This window comes from Aquarana catesbeiana, linkage group LG01 (assembly GCF_042186555.1).
Source record: "Aquarana catesbeiana isolate 2022-GZ linkage group LG01, ASM4218655v1, whole genome shotgun sequence".
Classification (NCBI taxonomy): domain Eukaryota; kingdom Metazoa; phylum Chordata; class Amphibia; order Anura; family Ranidae; genus Aquarana; species Aquarana catesbeiana.
The window spans coordinates 168,088,137-168,110,660 of NC_133324.1; the positions used below are offsets into that span (position 1 = coordinate 168,088,137).

The following is a 22,524-nucleotide window of genomic DNA, read 5'->3' on the forward strand; positions in this document are numbered from 1 at the left end:
AGTGTTCTAGCGGAGGCTCACCGACTTAGAGCACAAATTATATTCTTAAAAGAAACCCATTTTAAGACGGGCTCAGTCCCTCGTTTAGTAGATAGACGTTATCCAGAGGTCTACCACGCGACTTGTGCTGATTCCAAAACCAAGGGAGTTTCCATTTTATTGGGTAAGTCTCTGATGTTCCACCTTACCGACCAACTCATAGACCCCGAGGGTAGATTTCTATTTTTGAAAGGCATGTGGAAAGACAAGCCTGTAAACTTAGCAAATGTATACTGCTCTAATTCAGGTAGGGTACCCTTTCTGAAAAATACCCTTCTAAAATTGACCTCATTTCAGACAGGCCTCTTGATACTGGGAGGGGACTTCAATATGGCCTTAGATCTGCTCTTAGACATGTCTACTGGCACCTCCTAATTCCCCTACTCGGTGCTACGTCAAGTGAAACCTTAATCTAGCTTCCCTTACACTACATGACATCTGGCACACCCTCCACCCCAGAGAGAAGGACTACACATTCTACTCGACACCACATAATCGCTACTCGAGACTGGACTATATTTTCATACACCAGGCTGACCTGTCATACCTTGCGGACGTTACTATCGAAAACATGGCGCTCTTGGACCATCATCCGATTACAATGACTCTAAGATTCCCACAAAGAGAGGGGTTTACCAAGATATGGAGGCTAGATGCGTCTATCTTAGCAGACACTGGAGACGCAGAACACATTAGACAGGCCCTCTGGGACTACTTTCACGACAACGACACGCCGGATGTGACTCTCATGGTTCAATGGGAGGCGCATAAGTGTGTCATATGGGGACACTTACTAGCTATAGCAGCCAGGAAAAAAAGGGAACACCAAGCAATGATACTAGCTCTCTCCGGAAAAATTACCAGACTAGAAACCTAGCACAAACGCACAAGAGCTATTCAAGTAGCTGGCAGACACAAGAGCGCTGTTAGTTGAAGAACTCTTTAAAAGGGCGCGAAAGCGACACATACTGTCACAGAAATTATTTTATGAACAAGGCAACAAACCGGGGAAGCTTCTGGCAAGGTGCATGCAAAAGCGCACACTTGCTTCAACAGTGCACCATGTGACTGAACAATCAGGGAAAACTTACACTAAAAATGAGGACATTGCACAACAATTTCTAAATTTCTATAGTAAACTTTACAACCTTAATTAAAGGATCCGTAGCCCTACAGAGGATGGGGCGTACTCTAGTTTGATGCAAGAGTTCCTAAACAAATTCAGCCCGCGAGCATTGTCGGATAACGACTGTGCCGAGCTGGAGGCGCCCTTGTCCTCCGAGGAATGGGAAGCAGCTCTGAAGACCACAAAGCCGGGCAAGAGCCCGGGTGGCTTCACGGCACAATATTATAAGTGCTACGCGGAGCTTTTAGCTCCACGTTTTCTCAAAGCGTTTAACACACTGTCCACGACTCCTTACCCCTCAGATACCTTACTAGCAGTGTATATCACGGTAATCCCCAAGGATGATAAAGACCCCGCTGATGTGACTAGTTACCGGCCAATCTCGCTCCTAAATGTCAACGTAAAGCTTTTCTCGGCCAGGGTGGGAAGAGATCAAGTAGGCTTTGTCCCGGGCAGGGAAGCCAGGGACAATACCATTAAGGCCCCAAATCTGCATCACTGGCTGACCTCTACTCGGAGAGAAGGGTTCTTCCTATCAATGGATGCGGAGAAGATGTTCGATAAGGTGGCCTGGGACTATATGGATGCAGTCCTGGACACTCTTGGTTTAGGGAGCTGTATGCGTACCTTTATTAGAGCCCTTTATGTGAATCCAAGAGCCAGAGTCAAGGTCAATGGCCGCCTATCGGACGCCTTTCCCATCCATAACGGCATAAGACAGGGATGCCCTCTTTCACCCTTACTCTACATCCTAACCCTAGAGCCCCTCTTAAGATGCATCAGAGCCAACCCAAACATAAAAGGCATAGAAGTCCAGGGTAAGGAATACAAGATTGCGGCCTTTGCGGACGACATCTTGCTTTTTCTTATCAGCGCCACTGAGGTCCCTACAAAACCTTATGCCAGTTCTCGAACAATTTAAATGCATATCGAACTTGAAAATTAACTACCCAAAATCGTTCGCATTGAATGTGTCCTTACCAAACAGTATAGTAAGGTTATGCCAATCAAACTTTCCCTTTAAATGGAAAACACATGCCATCACTTATCTGGGGATTCAACTCCCTAGCAAGCTAGATACTCTTTATGAAAAAAACTTTCTATCTGAGCTGAAACATCTACAACAAGACTTACAAAAATGGGATGTCCCTACCCTATCCTGGTTTGGAAGAGCCTCTGCTCTGAAAATGACAGTTCTCCCCCGCATATTATATTAAATGCAAACAGTACCAATACGCCTACCACCAACTTTTTTTGCAGTCTACAAGAAGATGTGTAGATGCTTCCTCTGGGGTTCCAAACTGGCACGTATCGGGTGGGCGAAACTAGTGTTACCCAAATATAAAGGAAGGATTGGCCTCCCTGATATGCTATGTTATTATTGGGCGGTACATATGACTAGGGTAGTAGACTGGAGGATTCATGCCTGTTACAAAGACTGGGTAGACCTCCAACGACTGATATCGGGGTATGATCTTCGCCTACTTCCTTGGTTCTCCAAGAAACCTACAAGTACACATCTCCACTCACACCAGCTCATCGGGGCAACCCTCCATGAATTCAATAGGGCCTGTAAGACACATGGGCTCTTAACCATGGAATGCTCGATCACCCCTATAAGAGGAAACCCTGACTTTCCCCCAGGACTAGCCAAAACCTACCTAACACAAGAATGGCCATATGCAGAGATGCTTGTGAAGCATTTCTTCCATAGGGGCAAGTTTGTGCGACAACAAGATCTAGCAGCATTGTCCAACACCAAATCCTTTCCCTTTTGGCCCTACATCCAATTGAAACATTTTCTAGATGACCCGGAGAGAAGGAAAGGATTTACAAAAACACCCACTATATTCAAATCCCTATGCTCGAGCTCAGCTCCCCAGAATCATGTGATATCAACACTTTATGCCTCTATGTTTGGAGAGACCTGCTCCTTGTTGCGGGTAGACCATGCATTCTGGGGTTCTGTGCTGGACAGAGAGTTAGAAGACACTGACTGGGACCGCATCCACCTACTTATACACAAAGGGTCGCTTAATGTAAATATACAGGAAAATGGATAAAAAATTAAAACGAGATGGTACAAAACCCCGGAATTGCTTCATAGGATATTTCCAACAGTGTCAGATCAATGCTGGAGATGTGAAAAGGAAACAGGCACCTTCCTCCATATATGGTGGACATGCTCATTGATACAGCCTTACTGGAAGAAGGTGCATGAAGTGACAACTACCATTTCTACATTGCCTCTTGAATTTACGCCAGCGCAATATCTCCTTCACTTTTCTAAAATCCCCCAAAAGATATACTCTAAGTCGGTAGCCATACATATGATCAACGCTGCCAGAATGTGTATTCCGGTACTTTGGAGATCCCCCCCTCAATCAAAAACTGGATACATCGTATCAACCGTATAGAGACAATGGAGGAGCTAATTCACACTTCACAAGACAGAATATCTAGCTTTTCAGCTATCTGGGAAGCGTGGCTCACCTTTAAAAAAATCACAACCATATCAAGTACTGCTACAGAGTAGCGACTGCCCTTGGCAAACAGGTAATGTTAGCGTGACTGATGTTTAGTATAAAGGCAGTACTAAGTACTTTCTCATACCTGGAGTATTAGGTAGTTCTGGTCTACTATAGAACTGTACTAAAGGTTGACGGAGAGGGTAGCTGGTGGAACCTTCCACCCCCTCTCTATCTGGCAGCCTATCTTTATGCCATTTTCCCCAAAAATCCATCTTATTCCCCCTCTCTTTTCTCCCTCTTCACCCCCCTCTCCCCCCCCCCTTTTTTTTTTTGTTCTTTTTTGTTTTACCCCTCACCATACCCTTCTGGAGCTACAATATAAGGTAGCAATGACATAGAAAGAGGAATGGACCTATTAATATTAAGCATTGAGGTTGCCGAGACGCATACCACAAACCCATATGGATCAATCACCGTTGTCGAGCTTAGTCATGAGTTTCGGTAGACCTCCAAAGAAACACTGTATTATGCGGATGAACAAAATCATTCTCATTTCCTTACATTTATCTTACATGTATTGTTCTCCTCAGCAAATGTTACAATTATTTTGAATTGTTCAACCTATGATGTGTCTAATACTGATTGATGTTTGTGCACTTTATTTGTTCACACCTAATATGTATGCTGTTGAAATTGCGAAATAAACTTTTTTTTTTTTTGACCAATAAAAGAATGCCACTGAGGGAGCTTAGTTTAAATGAGATATCTTATTTTTATATATAACATTTTAACCAACATACTTTAGTAATTGTCTCTAGTAGAAAGACTCATTCTGCTGGGCTTGTTTTGTAATTTTTAAGATGTTTCATCACACATCCAGTTGGCTTTCCAGCTGTAGTATGACCTGGATATATAAAACCCTTGAAAAAAATGTTTAATTACAGCATTTAGTACCCTTTCCCAAGCCAGTCACATCAATGCACAGGCCATTGTTCATGATGAGAGAGCCGACTTGGAGGGGATTCTTCCTGCACATCAACGGCATGAATTAACCAACCTTTTTTCAGCCTCTTTGTAACTCTTCTGCGTGTAATGGATAAGACCTTTCAGAAAATGTCCCTCTGCCATCTCAGGGAGTGTCTGTATGAGCTCTTCTGACAGCTGTAAATAATAAATAGGATCAGAAAATACCCACAAATGTAATTTCAACAGTCAACCGCTTTCTGCACCATAATATTCTCCAGCATAATGTACTGTGCTGGTAATCTGTTAATAAACATCCTTCCTTTTATGACTCTCCATCCTCCCTTTTAAGACTCTCCAGTCTCTGACTGTTCCTATCCCCAGCAACCAGTGCCCAGGACAAGGGGTGGGCAGTTGCCCTGGGAACAGTGAAGCAAAGGGGCAAAAATGAATGCAGGGCGGTACACCAATTCTATGGCATGTATTAATAGTGGGGGAGGGGGGAGCTATTCTGGATCCTCGTCCTGGAAGCTGGACAACCCTGTCCGGTACTGTCAGTGACAGTTGGGAACTAATATTTTATTCTGGAAGGTGTTGACGCTATATAAATCCTATATAATAATAATGTGATATTGTCTGTTAGCTATGATGCAGTGATCACAAACAGACAGGTGGTTTCACTGGCAAATAAACCTGCAGATGCCACTGCAGCCTGAAGGTGGCAACAGTGTCCATCTGTTTTATATTGTAATTGTAAAATACAATTAAAGAAAAAAAATAGAAAATAAAAGGTTTACACTTTTACACATTTGTCAGCCATTGATAAAAACAGAGCAGGGTTTTATTAAACAGTGTATGCAATACAAGCCTTATATGACATTAAAGTGGAACTTCTAACTGACAAACTAAAATGGGCAAACAGGCAGGCTTTAAACTGCACAAGAGACTAACTGGGGTTAATTTACTAAAACTGGAGAGTGCAAAATCTGGTGCAGTTCTGCATAGAAACCAATTAGTTTCCATTTTTTTTTCTCAAAGCTTACTTGAAATTAGAAGCAGATTGGCTACCATGAACAGCTGCACCAGATTTTGCTCTCTTCAGTTTTAGTATATCAACCCCACTAGGTCTCTTCTGAAGTAAAGTATCCTTACCTGCCTGTCTACAATCCTTTATATAATCTAAACTGAGCTGCGCATGTGTAGTTCAGTGTACATTTTAGCACTGCTAGGAATAATGAGCACATGTGGTGGACTCAAGTCATTCCAGTGCGGTCAATCAAGGCGGATAAAGATCCCGTACCCACAATATGACCTGGCAAAGAATTTGGTGGTCATGCGGATGTCACACTACTGGAGAGGAGGCGATTATATAGTTCCAGTTTCAGAAAGTATGTAAAATTATTTAGCTGCGCAAATTAGTCATATAGTTATTACCAAGGTAACCAAGAAATGCTGATTCTGGTAAATATGGCCTAAGCAGCAAAGCTTTAATGACCGCGGGTCACAAGAGGGTTAATAGTTCTGTTTTCATAGAACAAAGAAATAGAATAGGAAACATGCAATACAGTAATTGGCTTCCCATTGTGAAAAAGCATTTGAAGAATTGAAACTTGATTTGCAGTTTTTCCACAAGCTGTGCTGCAAGTGTATACTGTAAGAATATTTCAATGACATAAAGTCAGCCTGAAAAAATAGAGGGAATATAGTGCTAAGAACCAAGAATAGCCATGACTTTTAAATGTTTTTTATTTTACAAATGCACTTTCTTCTGTGGCACCACATGCAACATTTAGACACATACAAAATCTCTAAAACGTTAAGAAGTCATTCCTCTACCTCGGCATGTCATAGCTGTCAATAAGGGAGTAAGCACAGGCACAGTATGTTCCCCTGACTCCCATTCAAAAGTACACAACCAAAAAAAAATCTGGTTGTCTAGTTTGAGAGGTCAGATAACATGCTTCTACATTTAAAGGCAAATATAGTATATCTTCAGTTGCTCATATATTGAGCAATTTTTGTATTGTTTACCTTAAAGTAGATTCAGATACATGTCCCCCCCTATTCACTCGGTCCCAGGTGTCGGCTCTCAGCTCACCTACACTCTGGGTTAGCCTATTGTTATATGCAGTTACACTTCCTTACCGAGTCCCGAAGTTCTCAGTTGCCCCTTAGGCTTTGACCTTTGTACTTTATGCCTATGTCTTTATCGTCATTATATATCCCTGTAACAGTTTGGAATATTATACCCAAATTTGATGCAGGACTTGAAAGAAAGAAAGAAAGAAAGAAAGAAAGAAAGAAAGAAAGAAAGAAAGAAAGAAAGAAAGAAAGAAAGAAAGAAAGAAAAAGGCCTACTCTTGCGGAAAAGGCGGTCTGCCCATACAACCAACCTTGTCACAAAATAGCAGTTGTAAGAAATCTCCAAGGTAATACTATAATGAAAAGACAAGAAACACCCCCGCCAAGGCTGAACAGAACCCGTGGGGGGGTGGGGGGGGGGTGGTCAGCCCTGAAATTATCCTGAAGGGGACAACAGGGCAGAAAGCAGTTAGTCAGGAAGGCTAGCAAAAAGATTAGCTACACTTTTTTTTAGTGGAACTGAGAAAAAGGCCTTCAACCTCCTAGGATACTAGCAAAAAACTGAGGTATATACCGAACTGAGGAATGGGTATTCAGGGGCTGGCTAGGTTCAGTTCGCCAGTGTCCCAACCTCCTGTAGGCAGCAGTAAAACACAACTGTAATAGAATACTGGTGTCCCTCAATGAACGATTACAGAAAAACACTTTTCTGTGCTTTCAAAATGGTGCAAATAATAAAACCAAAACAGCCGCTACACACATTATACCCGCAAATACTTCTGTGACAGCATACAGAAACAATACACACTGTGATTCATAAAGAAGTTTACAGTTTCAACGCACTATAAAACAAGAATAATGTAAGATATTTTATGTTACCTGTAACAGAATTGAATGGGAAGTTACAGATGTTCTATGTGTGCACCCTTAGTCACACCACACACATCGAGCCAGTAATCCATTTCTACCCAAACGCAAGTTAAGATATTTGAATCAAGAGTAGCTATAGTGGCTGTGATACGATATTTCAGCTCCGCTAGATCAACAGGAAAGGGAGGGGCTAATACCTTGTCCTTTACATACCCCTACAGGAAAAAGTCACAAGGTGTTGTTAAGTCAGGACTTCTGGGTGGCCATTGGGTCAGTGGTATGTTGTAGTCGGCGGCTCGTACAATCCATTGGTGAGGAAGATGTTCATCGAGGTAATCTCGCATGTCGGCTGACCAGTGTGGTGGTGCACCATCCAATTGGAGAATAAAGTTGTCACTCTCGTCCTGCAACTGTGGCATCAACCAAAGACTTAACATATCCAGAAAAGAGCCTCCCGTGACAGTTTTCTCGTGATAAAAGAAGGGACTATAACACTTTTTTTTTGGACACAGCACAGAACACATTTACCTTAGGGAACTTTTAAGTTTGAAGTTATCACAAACAGCCTGTAGTTTTCAATTTTTTTATGCCAACCATAGAAAGATTTTCTGGCTGGAGGTTCTTTTCCAAATCGTGATTGAAAATGCCATTGCACAACAGTTACAGATTACATTCTGCACAATTCAAGAACACAAAACGCCTTCTCCACTGCAGACGCTGCCATTTTGACTGACTAGTCACGTGACACACGCGCCTATGTCACTTCCCTCAGTAGCAAGACACAAACTTTATGAGTACATCTACCTAACTGTTCGTAGTTGTGGTCCCTGTCTGCCACTGTTATTGTTTTACATCATCTGGAAACTGCATACTTCTTTATGAAATCACACTGTACTTTAAATTTCCATTTACAGTGTATCCAGAAAGCCCTTTAAAGATCAGTGTATCTTCATATTAATCCATCTATACATGCTTTCACCACCCGTCACCTATAACTGGAAAAGCACTAACCATTTTTTTTTAACCTTTCTTTTGTGGAAAGGAAAAAGCACTTTATACTGTATGCTGCTGTAGCAAAACTTCAGCAGAACAGGCACACTTCTCTTTAATTACAGATCTTCTCTATTTAAATACCAAATGGAATCAGGGAAAAAAACTGCACAGTGTAAAATTCTTATTTTAGTGACAAAAAAATCCTGACATTACCTTACATGTATGTTGTGCATCAAAATTAGGGATGTTCCCGATGTTCGTTTGTTCATAGAACAAGCGAACATATGGGGCGCTCACGGCAAGTTGGCCTGCCGCAGAGCGCCCCATAATGCACTGTGAGATCGCAGTGCACTGACGGCTGCTGATTGGCCAAAGCATGCACCTGACCTGCATGCTTTGGCCAATCACAGCGCAATGTGCTGTAAGAGCCATGATTGGCCAAAGGCAGGGTTGCCTTTGGCCAATCATGACTTGGGGGCTAAGACCACGCCCCACACTATATAAGGCTGCTGCTTAAATGGTGGCCATATATAGTGAATGAATGGAGATTAGGCAGGTAGTGTAGTGTGCAGTCAGTCAGTGTAGTATATATTATACAGTTCAGAGTATATAGTGCAGTTTGTGTAAAAAAAAAAAAAATTATATATATATATATATATATATATATATATATATATATATATATATATATATATATATATATATATATATATATATATATATATATATACATATATATACATATATATACACACACACATACACAAATAAAAAATACAGTACAGAGTGCAGTCTGTATAGTATATACAATTCAGAGTATATAGTGCAGTCCGTATAGTATATATAATACAGTTCAGAGTATAGTGTAGTCTGTATAGTATATATTATATACTGACTGCACTATATATTTTCCACTGTTTTATATATACAATACTGACTGCACCATATACTCTGCACTGTATTTTGCATACATATAAAAAATATATAAATACAGTATATATTGCAATCAGTATTGTATATATAATACAGTGGAAAATATGTAGTGCAGTCAGTGTAGTATATATAATACATTGCAGGGTATACAGTGCAGTGCAGAGTGTATAATAAAGTGTATTGAAGAAAAGAAAAAAACGGCATGGGGTCCCCCCCAAAATCCATACCAGGCCCTTTGGGTCTGGCATTGGTTTTAAGGGGAACTCCACGCTAAAATTAAAAAAAAGAAAAAAAAAATTGGCGTGGGGTCCCCCCCAAAATCCATACCAAACCCTTATCCGAACAAGCAGCCTGACAGGCAAGGAAAGGGGGAGGGGGACGAGCGAGCGCCCCCCCCCGAACCATACCAGGCCGCTTGCCCTCAACATAGGGAGGGTGCTTTGGGGTGCACTCCAAGGCACCTTGTCCTCATGTTGATGGGGACAAGAGCCTCTTCCAGACAACCCTGGCCTGTGGTTGTCTGGGTCTGCGGGCGGAGGGCTTAACGGAATCTGGAAGCCCCCCTTAAACAAGGGGGCCCCCAGATCCTAGCCTGCCCCCCCATGTGAATGGGTATCGAGTAGATTGTACCCCTACCCATTCACCAAAAAAAGTGTCAAAAAGTAAAAACCACAACAGACAGTTCGACAATTCCTTTATTAAAAAAAAAAAAAAAAAAGTGTCCCGCGATGTCCATCCATCTTCAATCACGCCACCCGACGGACCCAAAAAATAGAAAAATACTCCCCCTCCATTGGAGGCCTCCTGGCGACTGCTGTCTTTTCGCTTTAAAAGCTCTTATATAGGCAAGGGCTGGGCCACCCGCTGGCGTAACCGGATAACCCCGCCCCCTCCAACATCGCATGGGGCCTCCCACGGAGGCGGAGTTTTTTCTATTTTTCGGTTCCGTCGGGCGGTACAATTGAAGATGGATGGACATTGCGGGACACTTTTTAAAAATTTTTTTAATAAAGGAATTGTCAAAAATGGTCTGTTGTGGTTTTACTTTTTGACACTTTTTTGGTGAATGAGAAGGGGTACAATGTACCCGATACCCATTCACATAGGGGCAGGATCAAGGGGCCCTCTTGTTAAAGGGGGTTTCCAGATTCTGATAAGCCTCCACCCGCAGACCCCGTCAACCAATGGCCAGGGTTGTCGTGAAGAGGCTGTTGTCCCCATCAAGGGTGCTCTGGGGGACCCCAAAGCACCCTACCCATGTTTTGATTTTTCATGTTCGTTACCCATAGACTTTAATAGGGTTCACATGTTCGCTAGAACTTTTTGCCTGTTCGCTGTGTTTTGGTGCGAACCAATATTAATATAAAAACAGTCCAGCCCACATATATCTTCGTTCTTGCACTTGTCTGCTCACCAACTCTGGCAGTGGCACACATGCTCACCAACCCTAGCTGCAGCTTACATAGCCCCTCCCTCCGGCTATATGACAGGTGTCACCCCAACGCATTTTGTCACAGTTCAACTGGGACATCTGAAGTAACATTGTCTCTGTATGCTATCACACGTGTTTCACTGCATGGGTGGACATTATGTACGGGAACTACAATATTTCGAAATTTTCAGAACGTCAGCTATGGCAGGTTATCTTTTTTTCTCTCAGTAGAGATTTCTAAATGTGTTGTAATGCAAACTAGTCAAAAGAGAAATAAGTAAGCAATATTATTGTACATGACTACCAAAAAATATACTGAAAAGACCTTTACCTTAGTACATAAAAGTGTGTATTCCAAGTCATTGACATAAACACACAGTCAAACTAGTTTTGACAAGTAGTCTGGTTTACGAATTGCATTAACTAGACAGGAAACCTACCTTGGATGCTTGTTCCAAAAAACCCTTCTTTAAATACACATTGCCTTTCAGGGCAATGAGAGCCGGGTCACTGTTCTTATTAGAAATCTAGAGAAAATAAAATATTTGTTTAGGGGTTTTCGGTTTACCTGTAGATTTAATCTTACCCCCCTTGTTAAATAAAAATAAATGTGTCATAGCTTTTAAGCTATCACTCTCAAACTATTGCTGCACCGATACCATTTTCTTTTCTACAATGAGTACAAGTACCGATACTTTTTTTTAGTACTCGCCGATACCAATTAGTGATACCTACCGCAACTGTTTTGTTTTAACTTCAGCTGTCAGCAATGGTACAAAGCATTGAAAAGTTATTTACAAATGAAATAAATATATTTTTTTTAATTTAGCGCTTTTTCAATGTGAAATGTGTAAATATATGTTAATATATATGTGTAAAAATATTCACTAACAAAGCAAACAAAAAAAAGTTTTAATTGTTTATCGTTTATAAAATAGACGTGAACAAAAGAAAAAAAACAGGAAAATAATAATTAAATGGAAGAGAATAGGGAGTTAATTAAGGCTGAATGGAGTACAGAGGAACATTTGTTCATCCCTTTGATCTGCAGATGAAGAAACAGAAATATACAAAAAGAAACAATGTTTCTTTTTATTTTAGTATTTCAGGGCTGAGCAATGTTGTTAATAAACATTGGCTGCTTTTTTTTTTTTTTTTTTGACAGCTCCAATTACCGGACTTCTTTAACACTGGGGAGACCCACTGACAGCTCAAAGAGCCGAGCCTGAAAGTATCGGTTTCAGGTATCGGTGCATTTGCACGAGTACTAATACTTGTGCAAATACTCGGTATCGGCACCAATACTAGTATCGGTGCAACCCTACCTAAAACCCTAGGGAGTATTACAGGCAGCTAAAACAGAGGAGCTTCCCTTGTTTATTCCCCCCCAGAGTTTAGCAACAGAAACATTACAATGAATATAATATGGTCTTGCACACATAAACAATGAATCAGCATTTTATATAAAAAAAATTAAAAAAAAGGATCACTGGTATATAATTACTCTTATATCTCCTTCACTGACAGATCAGTGTACTGGCCTGCTGCCAGTACCATGTGATCGCTGTGACAAAATAACAGTGGATCACATAACAATCGTACACAATGGACGGTTTCCATTCATTGCGTACTATTGTGCTGATCTCTGATTCGTCACAATGAGCACATGGTACAGGTCAGGGCCAGACACAACCCATCTGTACCATGTGATTAGGTGTGGCCAACCACAGCTAATCATAATAGTAAACACTGAAGGAATAAATTTCATTCAGTAAAAACGGTTGTTTATAATAATGAAATTCCCACAGTTATAAGCAATCATAGTAAGTAAAAAAAATACTGATCACCTATCCAGAGCAGTACAGTGTTACTATGTTTTGTTTTTTTTTTGTTTTTTTTTTATATAGTGTCACCAGTCAGTGTCCCTGATCACCGCCATACCAGTCATATGATGTTGCTGTACTGCACTGGTTTTCTTATCTTTTTTTCTCAATATTTAATGTTGGTAACATATTTAGGTAACATGTGGCATTACAGCCAATAGAGTTTTCAGATTTGGAGGTTTTTTTTATATTTTAAAGTTGCACTTCTGTTTGTAAAAAAGCAATATTTTTATTTGTTCATGAAACTTGGTTTTATTTTTAAAGACGTTATATAGCACGGCTAAATCTCTGCCTGAAGTGCATGTTCAAACCTTAAAACCATAAATAATAACATGTTAAGATTTTCACTCCAGGAGTATATATGGAGTTTGAATGAATTCTACAGAAATGCTTAAATGCATTACGATTTACTTAAACCCATTAGATTTTAGTTAACTAAAATGTACTGGAATCTTTAGTCAACTAAAATACAACTAAAACTAAAACAATTGCAGATGACTAAAATGCGACTGAAACTAAAATGGCATTTTAGTCAAAAGACTATGACTAAAACTAAATTGAAATTGGACCTCAAAATTAACAGTGATCACAGTCACATGTCAGGAAGTATACTGCACCTCAAGACATATTTGATAACAAATAACATTTTAAATACAGGTCCACTTTAAAAAGGTAATCCTTAAAGTGATCCTAAAGTCTCTTTTTTTTTTTCCTTAAAAAATAACAAACATGTTATATTTACGTGCAATGAATTTGCACAGGGCAGCACAGATCCTCCTCTTCTCGGGTTCCTCTTCGGTGTTCCTGGCCCCTCAGCAAGCACCCGAGCTGAGCCGCAGCTCCGTGTATCCGATCAGACACGGAGCTGCGGGTATGCTGTGCCCCCTCTCTCTCCTGATCGGCTAACTGACTCTGATTGACAGCAGCGGGAGCCAATGGTGCCGCTGCTGTGTCTCGGCCAATCAGGAGGGCTGAGGCACTCATACACATCGCTGGATGGAGATGGGGCTCAGGTAAGTATTTGGGGGGGCTTAGGGAGGCTGCTACACACAAGTTTTTTTTTATCCTAATGCATAGAATGCATGAAGATTAAAAACCTTTTGCCTTTACAAGCACTTTAAGTTTCCTATTCATGTTCTGTATAGCATACAATTTTCTACAATGCATTTTATTTCCTTATTATCCCAGATGAAGAACAAGATTTCACTTTCACTAATACGACAAGAAGAATGGGATGTAAAGAATAAAAGGATTTGTTCTTGGAGGATTGAATGATTACATTCCAAACCTGAAAACCAGAAGGGCCACAAGCCCTCTAAAAGAATAAACCATGCTGTGTGCAGTGCATCTGCAGTGTGTTTATACCCAAAGTAGTTTACCCACCTGCTCAAGAGTTTTCAGGATCTCTTCAGGATCACAGTACTCCAGCATTGCTTCAGCTTTCAGTTGCAGAGCGATATTTTTAAGTTCAGAATCTCTGGGTGATAAGTTATCATGAGACAGAGCCTTGATAACTGAATGAAGAAAGAAAACAAATTCCTATTGTAAGTAAACGCAAAAAAAAAAAAAAAAAAGCAAAACACCAGTACTATAAAATAGTATGCTAAAAACATGTTTACCTTTTTCACAGGACAGAACAGCCTCTTCATATCTGTGCAATTTCTGCTGAGCCTGGGCCAGAAAGAACCACGCATGGGGGCATGAACTCACTTTATGTACTCCTACAAACCAATATGTTTAAAAAGGATAATAGCCAGGGTAGATTTACAGCAACAAATAAATGTTTTCTGCATGTCTAAAGCAGCTGAACACACAAACATGTATTTTAACCGAGTCAGGGGATACAGAATACCTGGATGAGAATCGATCGTTTTTATCCTTGCAAAAAAAAAAAAAAATCGATCTAAAGCTGGCCATAGATGAATAGAATTTCTAGCGAAAATTCTTAGGAAAATTTGTACAAAAATTCTCCAAACATTTATTTGTCGTTCGAAAGATGTTGTTTGCTTTTAACACATGATTTTGGAATGAATGCACGTTAACAAATAAAAACCACATACGCTGTTAGAAATTGAAATTGTTAGAAACACTGAGAAATTTTTTTGCATCCTGCTCCTTCAAATCTTCTCGTCACAGGAGGTCAAAAACATTGATTTGACCCACCAATAAATTAGAAAAACAAAAACTTTTTTTTTTTTTTTATAAACCTGCTTTTCCCAAGAATTTTGTTCGGAAATTCTACCCATCTATGGCCAGCCTAAACAAAATACAGCAAAATTTTTACATCACGGTTTCTACAAAGTACAGTGATACCTCGGTTCACGAACCTAATTCGTTCCACGACTCTGGTTGCGAATCAAATTGGTCACGAACCGAGGCAAATTTTCCTATAAGGTGCAACGTAAATCAGGTTAATCCGTTCTGAACTTTTTTTGTTTTTGATCCACAAAAATATGAAACTAAGTACAGTACAGTATGAAGAGAGAGAACTCTAACACTAACTTTGCTTGAGAGGACTTGGAGGAAGGCTGGTGGGTGGCAGTTATTGCTCTGAGGGAGAGCCCCCCTCCATGAGGACATTGGGGAGATCTCCTTCAGGGGTTTCCTCTCTTCTTTGTCTCTCATTCTTGTAACCTTCATTACCACTCTGCACTTTGTCACCTGCATTACCGCTCTGCACTTTCTTCTCACCTTCATTACCACTCCACTTTCTTGTCACCTTCATTACCACTCTACACTTTCTTGTCACCTGCATTACCGCTCTGCACTTTCTTGTCGCCTGCATTACCGCTCTGCACTTTCTTGTCACTTTCATTACAACTCTGCACTTTCTTGTCACCTGCATTACCGCTCTGCACTTTCTAGTCACCTTCATTTCCGCTCTGCACTTTCTTGTGACCTTCATTACCACTCTGCACTTTGTCACCTTTATTACCACTCTGCACTTTCTTGTAACCTGCATTACTGCTCCTCACTTTCTTCTTGCCATGCTTGCTCTGAATTTTCTTTGGAGCCATACTACTGGATGTCTGGTATAGTACAGTATGTGATAAAAAGCACACAAAAAAGCTTTACAATAAGTGTGCACAGGGATGTATAGTACTGTACAGTATGTGCTAAAAAGCACACCAAAAAGCTTCTCAATACTGTAAGTGTCTTCACAGTACACTTTCAGGGTCTCTCTGTGACCGCGATCTCACCTACAGGAAGTAGAGACCATGAGTCAAAGCAGGGAAGATGGCTGCGGTTCGTGTTTGTGAACCGAAGCGGAGTTTGCGTACCAAAGCAAATTTTTGTGAACTCTTCTGTTCGCAAACAGAGTTGTTCGTGAACAGAAGCATTCGGGAACCAAGGTATCACTGTATATAATTGATCTATATATAAAGGAAAGGATATAAACATGTATTTTACCTTTACACAATTTCTCTACTGCCAGATCATACTTTTTATCATGCAGAGCTGTGATTCCCATTCCAATGAGGCCCGGTCCGTTGTCACCATCCAACTGCACAAGCCTGTTGTAACACTGGACAGCTTCTTCACTAACGTCTCCTGTGGCAAAGCAACATGTACTGTGATTATAATTTCATATCAACTTTTTAGACCACTGTAATCTTTCAATATAATAAAGGAATGCAAATCAAATACACAAAAATAAAGAAAAGCATTAGTATTATAAGCAATTGTTAAAAGCTGGCTAAGGGCAGATATGATAACCCCTTTGATCGAAATTTACAGTCACTAAAATAATTACATACATTTTTACATAATTACAACATTTAAAAAAAAAAACTAGAAAAACTGTGTTAATACCAAATAATTATGAAGAACTGTTTTAGTGGGTAAGTTGCATAGAGGAGAGGTGTGGAGGGTATAGCGATGGGCATATGTGTAGGAGAGGAGTGCGAAGGGTATTACGGTGGATAGTATAGAGAAGTATGGAGAGTATGAGAGAGTGGAGGTATGTGAAGGAAGGAAGTGTGGAGGGTATTACAGTGGACCGTATGTGCAGGAGAGGAGTGTGAAGGGTAATGCAGTTGACAGTATGCCCAGGAGAGGAGTTTGAACAGTATTGCAGTGTACCATATGTGCAGGAGAGTAGTGTGAAGGGTTATACAGTAAACAGTATGCGCAGGAGAGGAGTTTGGATGGTATTGCAGTGGACCGTACATTCAGGAGAGGTGCGTGGAGGGTTTTACAGTGGACAGTATGTCCAGGGGAGGTGCACAAGCGGTAATGCAGAGAACAGTATGTGCAGGACAGAAGAAACAAAGGTATTACAGTGGACAATATTTGCAGGAGGTATGAAGGCAGGCAGTATGTACAGGAGGAGTGCAGTGGTATGACAGTGGGCAGCATATGCAGGGGAGGACTACAAAGCATATGACAGCAGAAAGTATGCACAGGAGAGGAATGCGGAGGGTATGATGATGAGCAGTATGTGCAGGAGAGGAATGCAAAAAGTTTATCAGAGTGCAGAAGTGGAGTAGGGAGGGTATGAAGCAGAGCAGTATGTGAAGGAGAGGAGTGAGGATGGTAAGAAAGTGTAGGAGTACAGTGCAGAGGTTAGGCGCAATCAGATTGTTTTGTGCTACCAACTCTAGGTTTTTCGGTTGACTCAGACTCTAGAGGAAAATGGTGGTAGTGAAGACAGCTGGGAGGGATTTTATTAGAGGATGGACAGGATGTCAAGGGACTGTGTAAAGGTACACTGTTACTCTGGGGACTGTGGTGAGTTGGGCAGGTTGAGGAAGTATGCCCATCAGCAAAGAGGGGATGGATGTGTGTGGAGGCTGGAGAGGGATCTGGGTTGTCAGCAGAGGGGTGTAAGGTGGTTGGGAAGGGATGTCGAACAGCATTAAATGTTTGGGGCAGCTGGGGAACGATGTCTGTTGGAGAGGAGATAGGAACGTGAAGCTGCCGAGGAGGGATGTCTGCTGGTGTGAGGAAATCAGTTTAAGAGGAAAGTCTGTGAGCTGTAGTTTCTGTAGGGCAGCCAGGGAGGGATGCTGGGGAGGTGAAAGCATGGATGGAAAGTGAGCATGGTATGATGTCTGTCAACTTCGGGGGGGGGGGGTTGAGAGTGGCGTGGAAGGGATGCAAGGTGGGAGGGAGTAGACAATTAGCCAGGGGAAGGGCGACCTATCATGCCAGCTGCAGAGCTACAGGGGCTGGCTGCAGCCCAGGAACCTGGCGATCTACACTGCCAGTTGCTTCTAAAGCAGATGTGTGCAGGCAGATGTTGTAGGTGTTCTGATTGAGAAGGATGTGTGCCGGGGCAGGTGAGTTGGTGGGGGGTTTGTAAGGTGGTTTAGAAGAAGGGGAAATTGTATGGGAGAGCCATGCTGAATTTACATGCAGTCTGAAGTCTGCCACTTGCAAGTCGGTAGCAGGCGCTGGTTCTGTATGCTGGGATCGAGGCATCGTGTTAAGAGTGCATCTGTTTCTTTTCCTCTAATGGCAAAATGGAAACAGCACTTTTTTTATTCTATTTAGGCTACTTTCACATTGGGGCGGTGAGAGTGTCAGCGGTAAAGCGCCGCTACTTTTAGCGGCACTTTTCGCCTGCTAGCGGGGCAATTTAACCCCCGCTAGCAGCCAAAAAGGGGTTAATAGTGCCCACAAAACGCCGCTGCGCTTTGGCAGCACTGCCTATTGATTTCAATGGGAAGGGTGTTTTAGGAGCGGTGTATACACTTGCTCCTAAACTGCCCCAAAGATGCTGCTTGCAGGACTTTTTTTTAACGTCCCGCAAGTGCACTCAGGCTTTCACACTGGAGTGACAGGAGTGGCGATTTACAGGTGCTTTGCAGGTGCTATTTTTAGCGCTAAAATGCCTGTAAAGCGCCTCAGTGTGAAAGTGGCCTAAGGATAGGATAGGATAGGATTCCAGAGTTTCCATCTAATTTACTGCTAATTTTAGTGGTCTGCACACCCGATCTGATTATCTTGTGCTAGAGAAATAGGCATGAGGTAATATAATAAATGGTCCAGTGCTATGATATTTTATTTCATGTGATGAAGGATAAGTATCTGGTAGTCAGCACTAAGGCAGAACAGTTAAAGACTTTTCTATCTAATTTTCTATCTTTGTGTCTGGATTGTCTGTAATTACTAGTAGTACTGCACAAAACCATAAAAGATCACTTTATACACCATGCTCGCTGGGCAAGTGGCAAATAACATGCACCTGTATATCATCATCCGTGCATATGCTTCTATTTTAAAACCTAATTACAACAGCAAACCTCAGTATATAGGTCACTTTGATAAATACTGGGGATGATTATACATGAAAAGAACTAAAGGAAAGGAAAGCTGAGAAGTCACTTATGGCCTCCAATCAGGTTACAGCTGTCATATTTATAGTCCAGATGACAAAATGTAACGTAATATCTCTATAATTTACAAGCCACTGTTTAATATAATAATGTTTAAAATATATTGTCTTCTTTTCATACCTCTGCTCACTCTCTCACAGACATCTACACTAAGAAATGAATACTTATGGGAGAAGCTCCAGCACAGATCTTACATTTACTGTGCTTAAAAGACAGAACATATCATGTAATTAATGTAATGATAGACCTGCCCAGTTATAGCATATACTGTATGTTTAGGTCCCCTCCTTCACATCTTTCTGTTCTGGTGTATTACGTTATGTCCTGCATTTAAGCGCATTGCATTAAAATCTAACGCTATCTTTTTGTGATCTTTAAATAGTTTGTTGTTTGGACCAAACTGGCAGATTCTGCATCATGAAAACGGAAATTTATTTGGTGTAGGTCTGTTCTGCTTTGTTTGTGGGGATGACAGCCACATACAGAACCCTTCTCTTACATGGTGTGTTGAGCTTCACAAATTATATTTAGGTTTTAGTAGATAGAGACAATTAGCACTTTTGTTATTATTATAATAGAGGATTTATATAGTGCCAACAGTTTGCTCAGTGCTTTACAAAATGAAGGCAGGCATTACAGTTACAATACAATTTGGTTCCAGAGAAATCAGAGGGCTCTGCTCGTTAGAGCTTACAATCTAAGAGGGAGGGTCAAAAGATTAAAAAAAAAAAAAAAAAAAAAGGTAATAACAGCGAGGCATGAGCTGATGGACAAAGTAATAACATAGTGTATTAGTTAGAAGCAGTACAGGCTCCTTTAACCCATTAATGCCTCTTGTTCCAATATTGGAACAGTAGTGATATGGGAGTTATTTATATCCTACTGCTCTAGGTAACATGTGAATTCTATGCCCAAATTAAAAAAAAACAACTTTCAACTAAAGGCATAAATGGGTAAAACAGAAGGGTTTTCAGGGATCTTCTAAATATGAATAGATTAGGAGATAGTCAGAGAGATTGGGGTAGGGAGTTCCAAAGGACTGGAGACGCTCAGAAGTCCTGGGGGCGAGCATGGGAGGAGGTGTCAAAGAGCTAGAGAGCAGGAGGTCTTGGGAGGACCAAAAAGAGCGGTTTGGATGATATTTTGAGACCAGATTTGTGATGTAGCTGGGGGCAGAGATGTGGAATATAAGGGAGATAGCACAATTACAATACACTTCGGATGGGATTTGCCCAGTGGGGGACAAAGCAATAAAAAAAAATGCTATATTATATAACCTTTATCATCATATCGTTTATCAAGCACTTATATGAACACTGTGCTGGGAAGAATATGTATGATCCTTGCCTGTCCATTAAGCCAATAAGTTGTAATGTTACATAATGCATACACATTCCAGGTCAGTAAGTCAAAGTACAATGTAAATTGCATATTCAGAAGATAGTGAAAACACAATAGGGATAAAACTTTTTCGCAGAAGAGAGTTTAATAAGACTCGTGGCCACTCATTACAATTAGAAGAAAAGAGGTCTAACCTTAAACTACGTAGAGGGTTCTTTACTGTAAGAGCGGCAAGGATGTGGAACTCCCTTCCACAGGCGGTGGTCTCAGCGGGGAGCATTGATAGCTTCAAGAAACTATTAGATAATCACCTGAATGACCGCAATATACAGGGATATGTAATACTGACACATAATCACACACATAGGTTGGACTTGATGGACTTGTGTCTTTTTTCAACCTCACCTACTATGTAACTATGTAATCCTAAGACAAATTTTCTTTCTGCAGATTTCCCTTTATACGTTTAGTTCTTATTGTGCAAGAAGCACATGGAAAGCTAGTCCAGATGTGAGTTATTGGCACCACTGCATGTGCTCAAAGCTGGTCCAATCAGACGTAATTTTGCTACTGATGTAGTTAAAGAGGAATAAACTGCCTTCACATGATCACACGCTTAAAGAAGAAACGTGAGAGAGACTAAGTGGTGGCAGACTTATATGTAAAAAAAAAAAAAAAAAATTTGGAGCATGGCACAATGCTCAAAACCCCGGCAGAGAGGAACCTGATTGTATAATCAGTTCCAACTAGGATAGGATTTTTTTTTTTGTTGTTTTATTTTTTTTTTCTGTGAATACACTGGGGTTGATTTACTAAAACTGGAGAGTGTAAAATCTGTTGCAGCTCTGCATGATGGCCAATCAGCTTTTAACTTCAGATTGTCCAAGCGTTGACAACTAAAAAAAAACAAACCTGGAAGCCGATTGGTTTTCATGCAGAGCTACACCAGAATTTGCACTCTCCCATTTTAGTAAATCGACCTCACTGAGTTCTTCGATGCTAGAAATGCTGCCAATATTTATCTAATGCTTGAGCCTAGTAAAGTTGGCTTTGGAGAGTCTGAAATTTGAATGTCTGGAAGGACTCTACCCGTACAAGGAAAAAAAAAATGCTTTTGAGGCTACCATTGCAAATGGACAGGGGATGAAAGGCTGTTATTACAAATTATACCGAAACCAACTGCAAGCATAGAGACCAATTTATTAAAAAGGTACCTGATCAATTAGTCCAATAATTGCCACACATTTGTGCTTGGATCTCATCTAAGGCTGGGTTCACACTGCCGCGACTTGGGATCCGACTTGTGAGACCCCAAGTTGCATGACATGTGAAATCCCATGTTAGTCAATGAGAGCCATCTTAATTAGCACTACTGAAGTTGCTCTGGCTAGAAAAGGTTCCTGTACTACTTCTAGGCGACTTCTATCCGACTTGTTCCCATATACTTTAACAGAAGTCCCCTCCAAGTCGGATCCTCATCTATATTTGACATGATTTGAATCCAACATTACAGGAAGACTACCCAAGCATTCCCGAAGTTGCTTCTAAAGTCGCATCAAACTAGTACTTAAGTTGCCAGCAAATCACTAGGAAGTTGCACTGTAAAGGCCTCATTCACACCATGGTACAGAGACGTCAGTTTTTCTGCACGCATTTTGTAAGGGCTCAAAAAAAAACCCCAAAAAAACAAACAATGGTTCTCTAAATGCCCTGTTCACACCACAACTTGCAAATTTGTTCTGTGCAGAAATCTGAAACGTGTATGCAGTTTTCTGCACCGAAAAAAAAACTGACATGAAATCAACATTGGTTTGAACAGGGCACATAACTGACATGCATGAAAACTGATGTCAACGTGCATAGAAACTCACTCAAACGCACATAAAAACTGATGTGAAACTGATGTCTCTGTAAGTGAAATCTGCGTGGTTTTCCCATCAGTTTTCATGCATGTATAGTGTGAATGAGCCCTTAGCCGCCCAACTTTCAGGTCAAGTTTTCCCATACTCAAAAAGTATACTTACCGAACATATTCACCTGGAGTGAGTCG

The 22,524-nt window shown here is 40.9% G+C and overlaps 1 protein-coding gene across 2 annotated transcripts in view; it reads right to left on the minus strand.

Annotated features, from left to right (window-relative positions):
• Positions 1-22,524, minus strand: part of SKIC3 (SKI3 subunit of superkiller complex) — a 214,149-nt gene that overhangs the window by 139,119 nt on the left and 52,506 nt on the right. For both annotated transcript variants that reach the window (XM_073624527.1, XM_073624528.1), the window contains exons 9-13: positions 16,204-16,344; positions 14,412-14,513; positions 14,176-14,306; positions 11,350-11,436; positions 4,694-4,797 (exon numbers count right to left, since the gene is read on the minus strand). In XM_073624527.1, the coding sequence (XP_073480628.1) occupies positions 4,694-4,797; positions 11,350-11,436; positions 14,176-14,306; positions 14,412-14,513; positions 16,204-16,344 (565 nt within the window). The remainder of the gene's footprint in view (positions 1-4,693; positions 4,798-11,349; positions 11,437-14,175; positions 14,307-14,411; positions 14,514-16,203; positions 16,345-22,524) is intronic.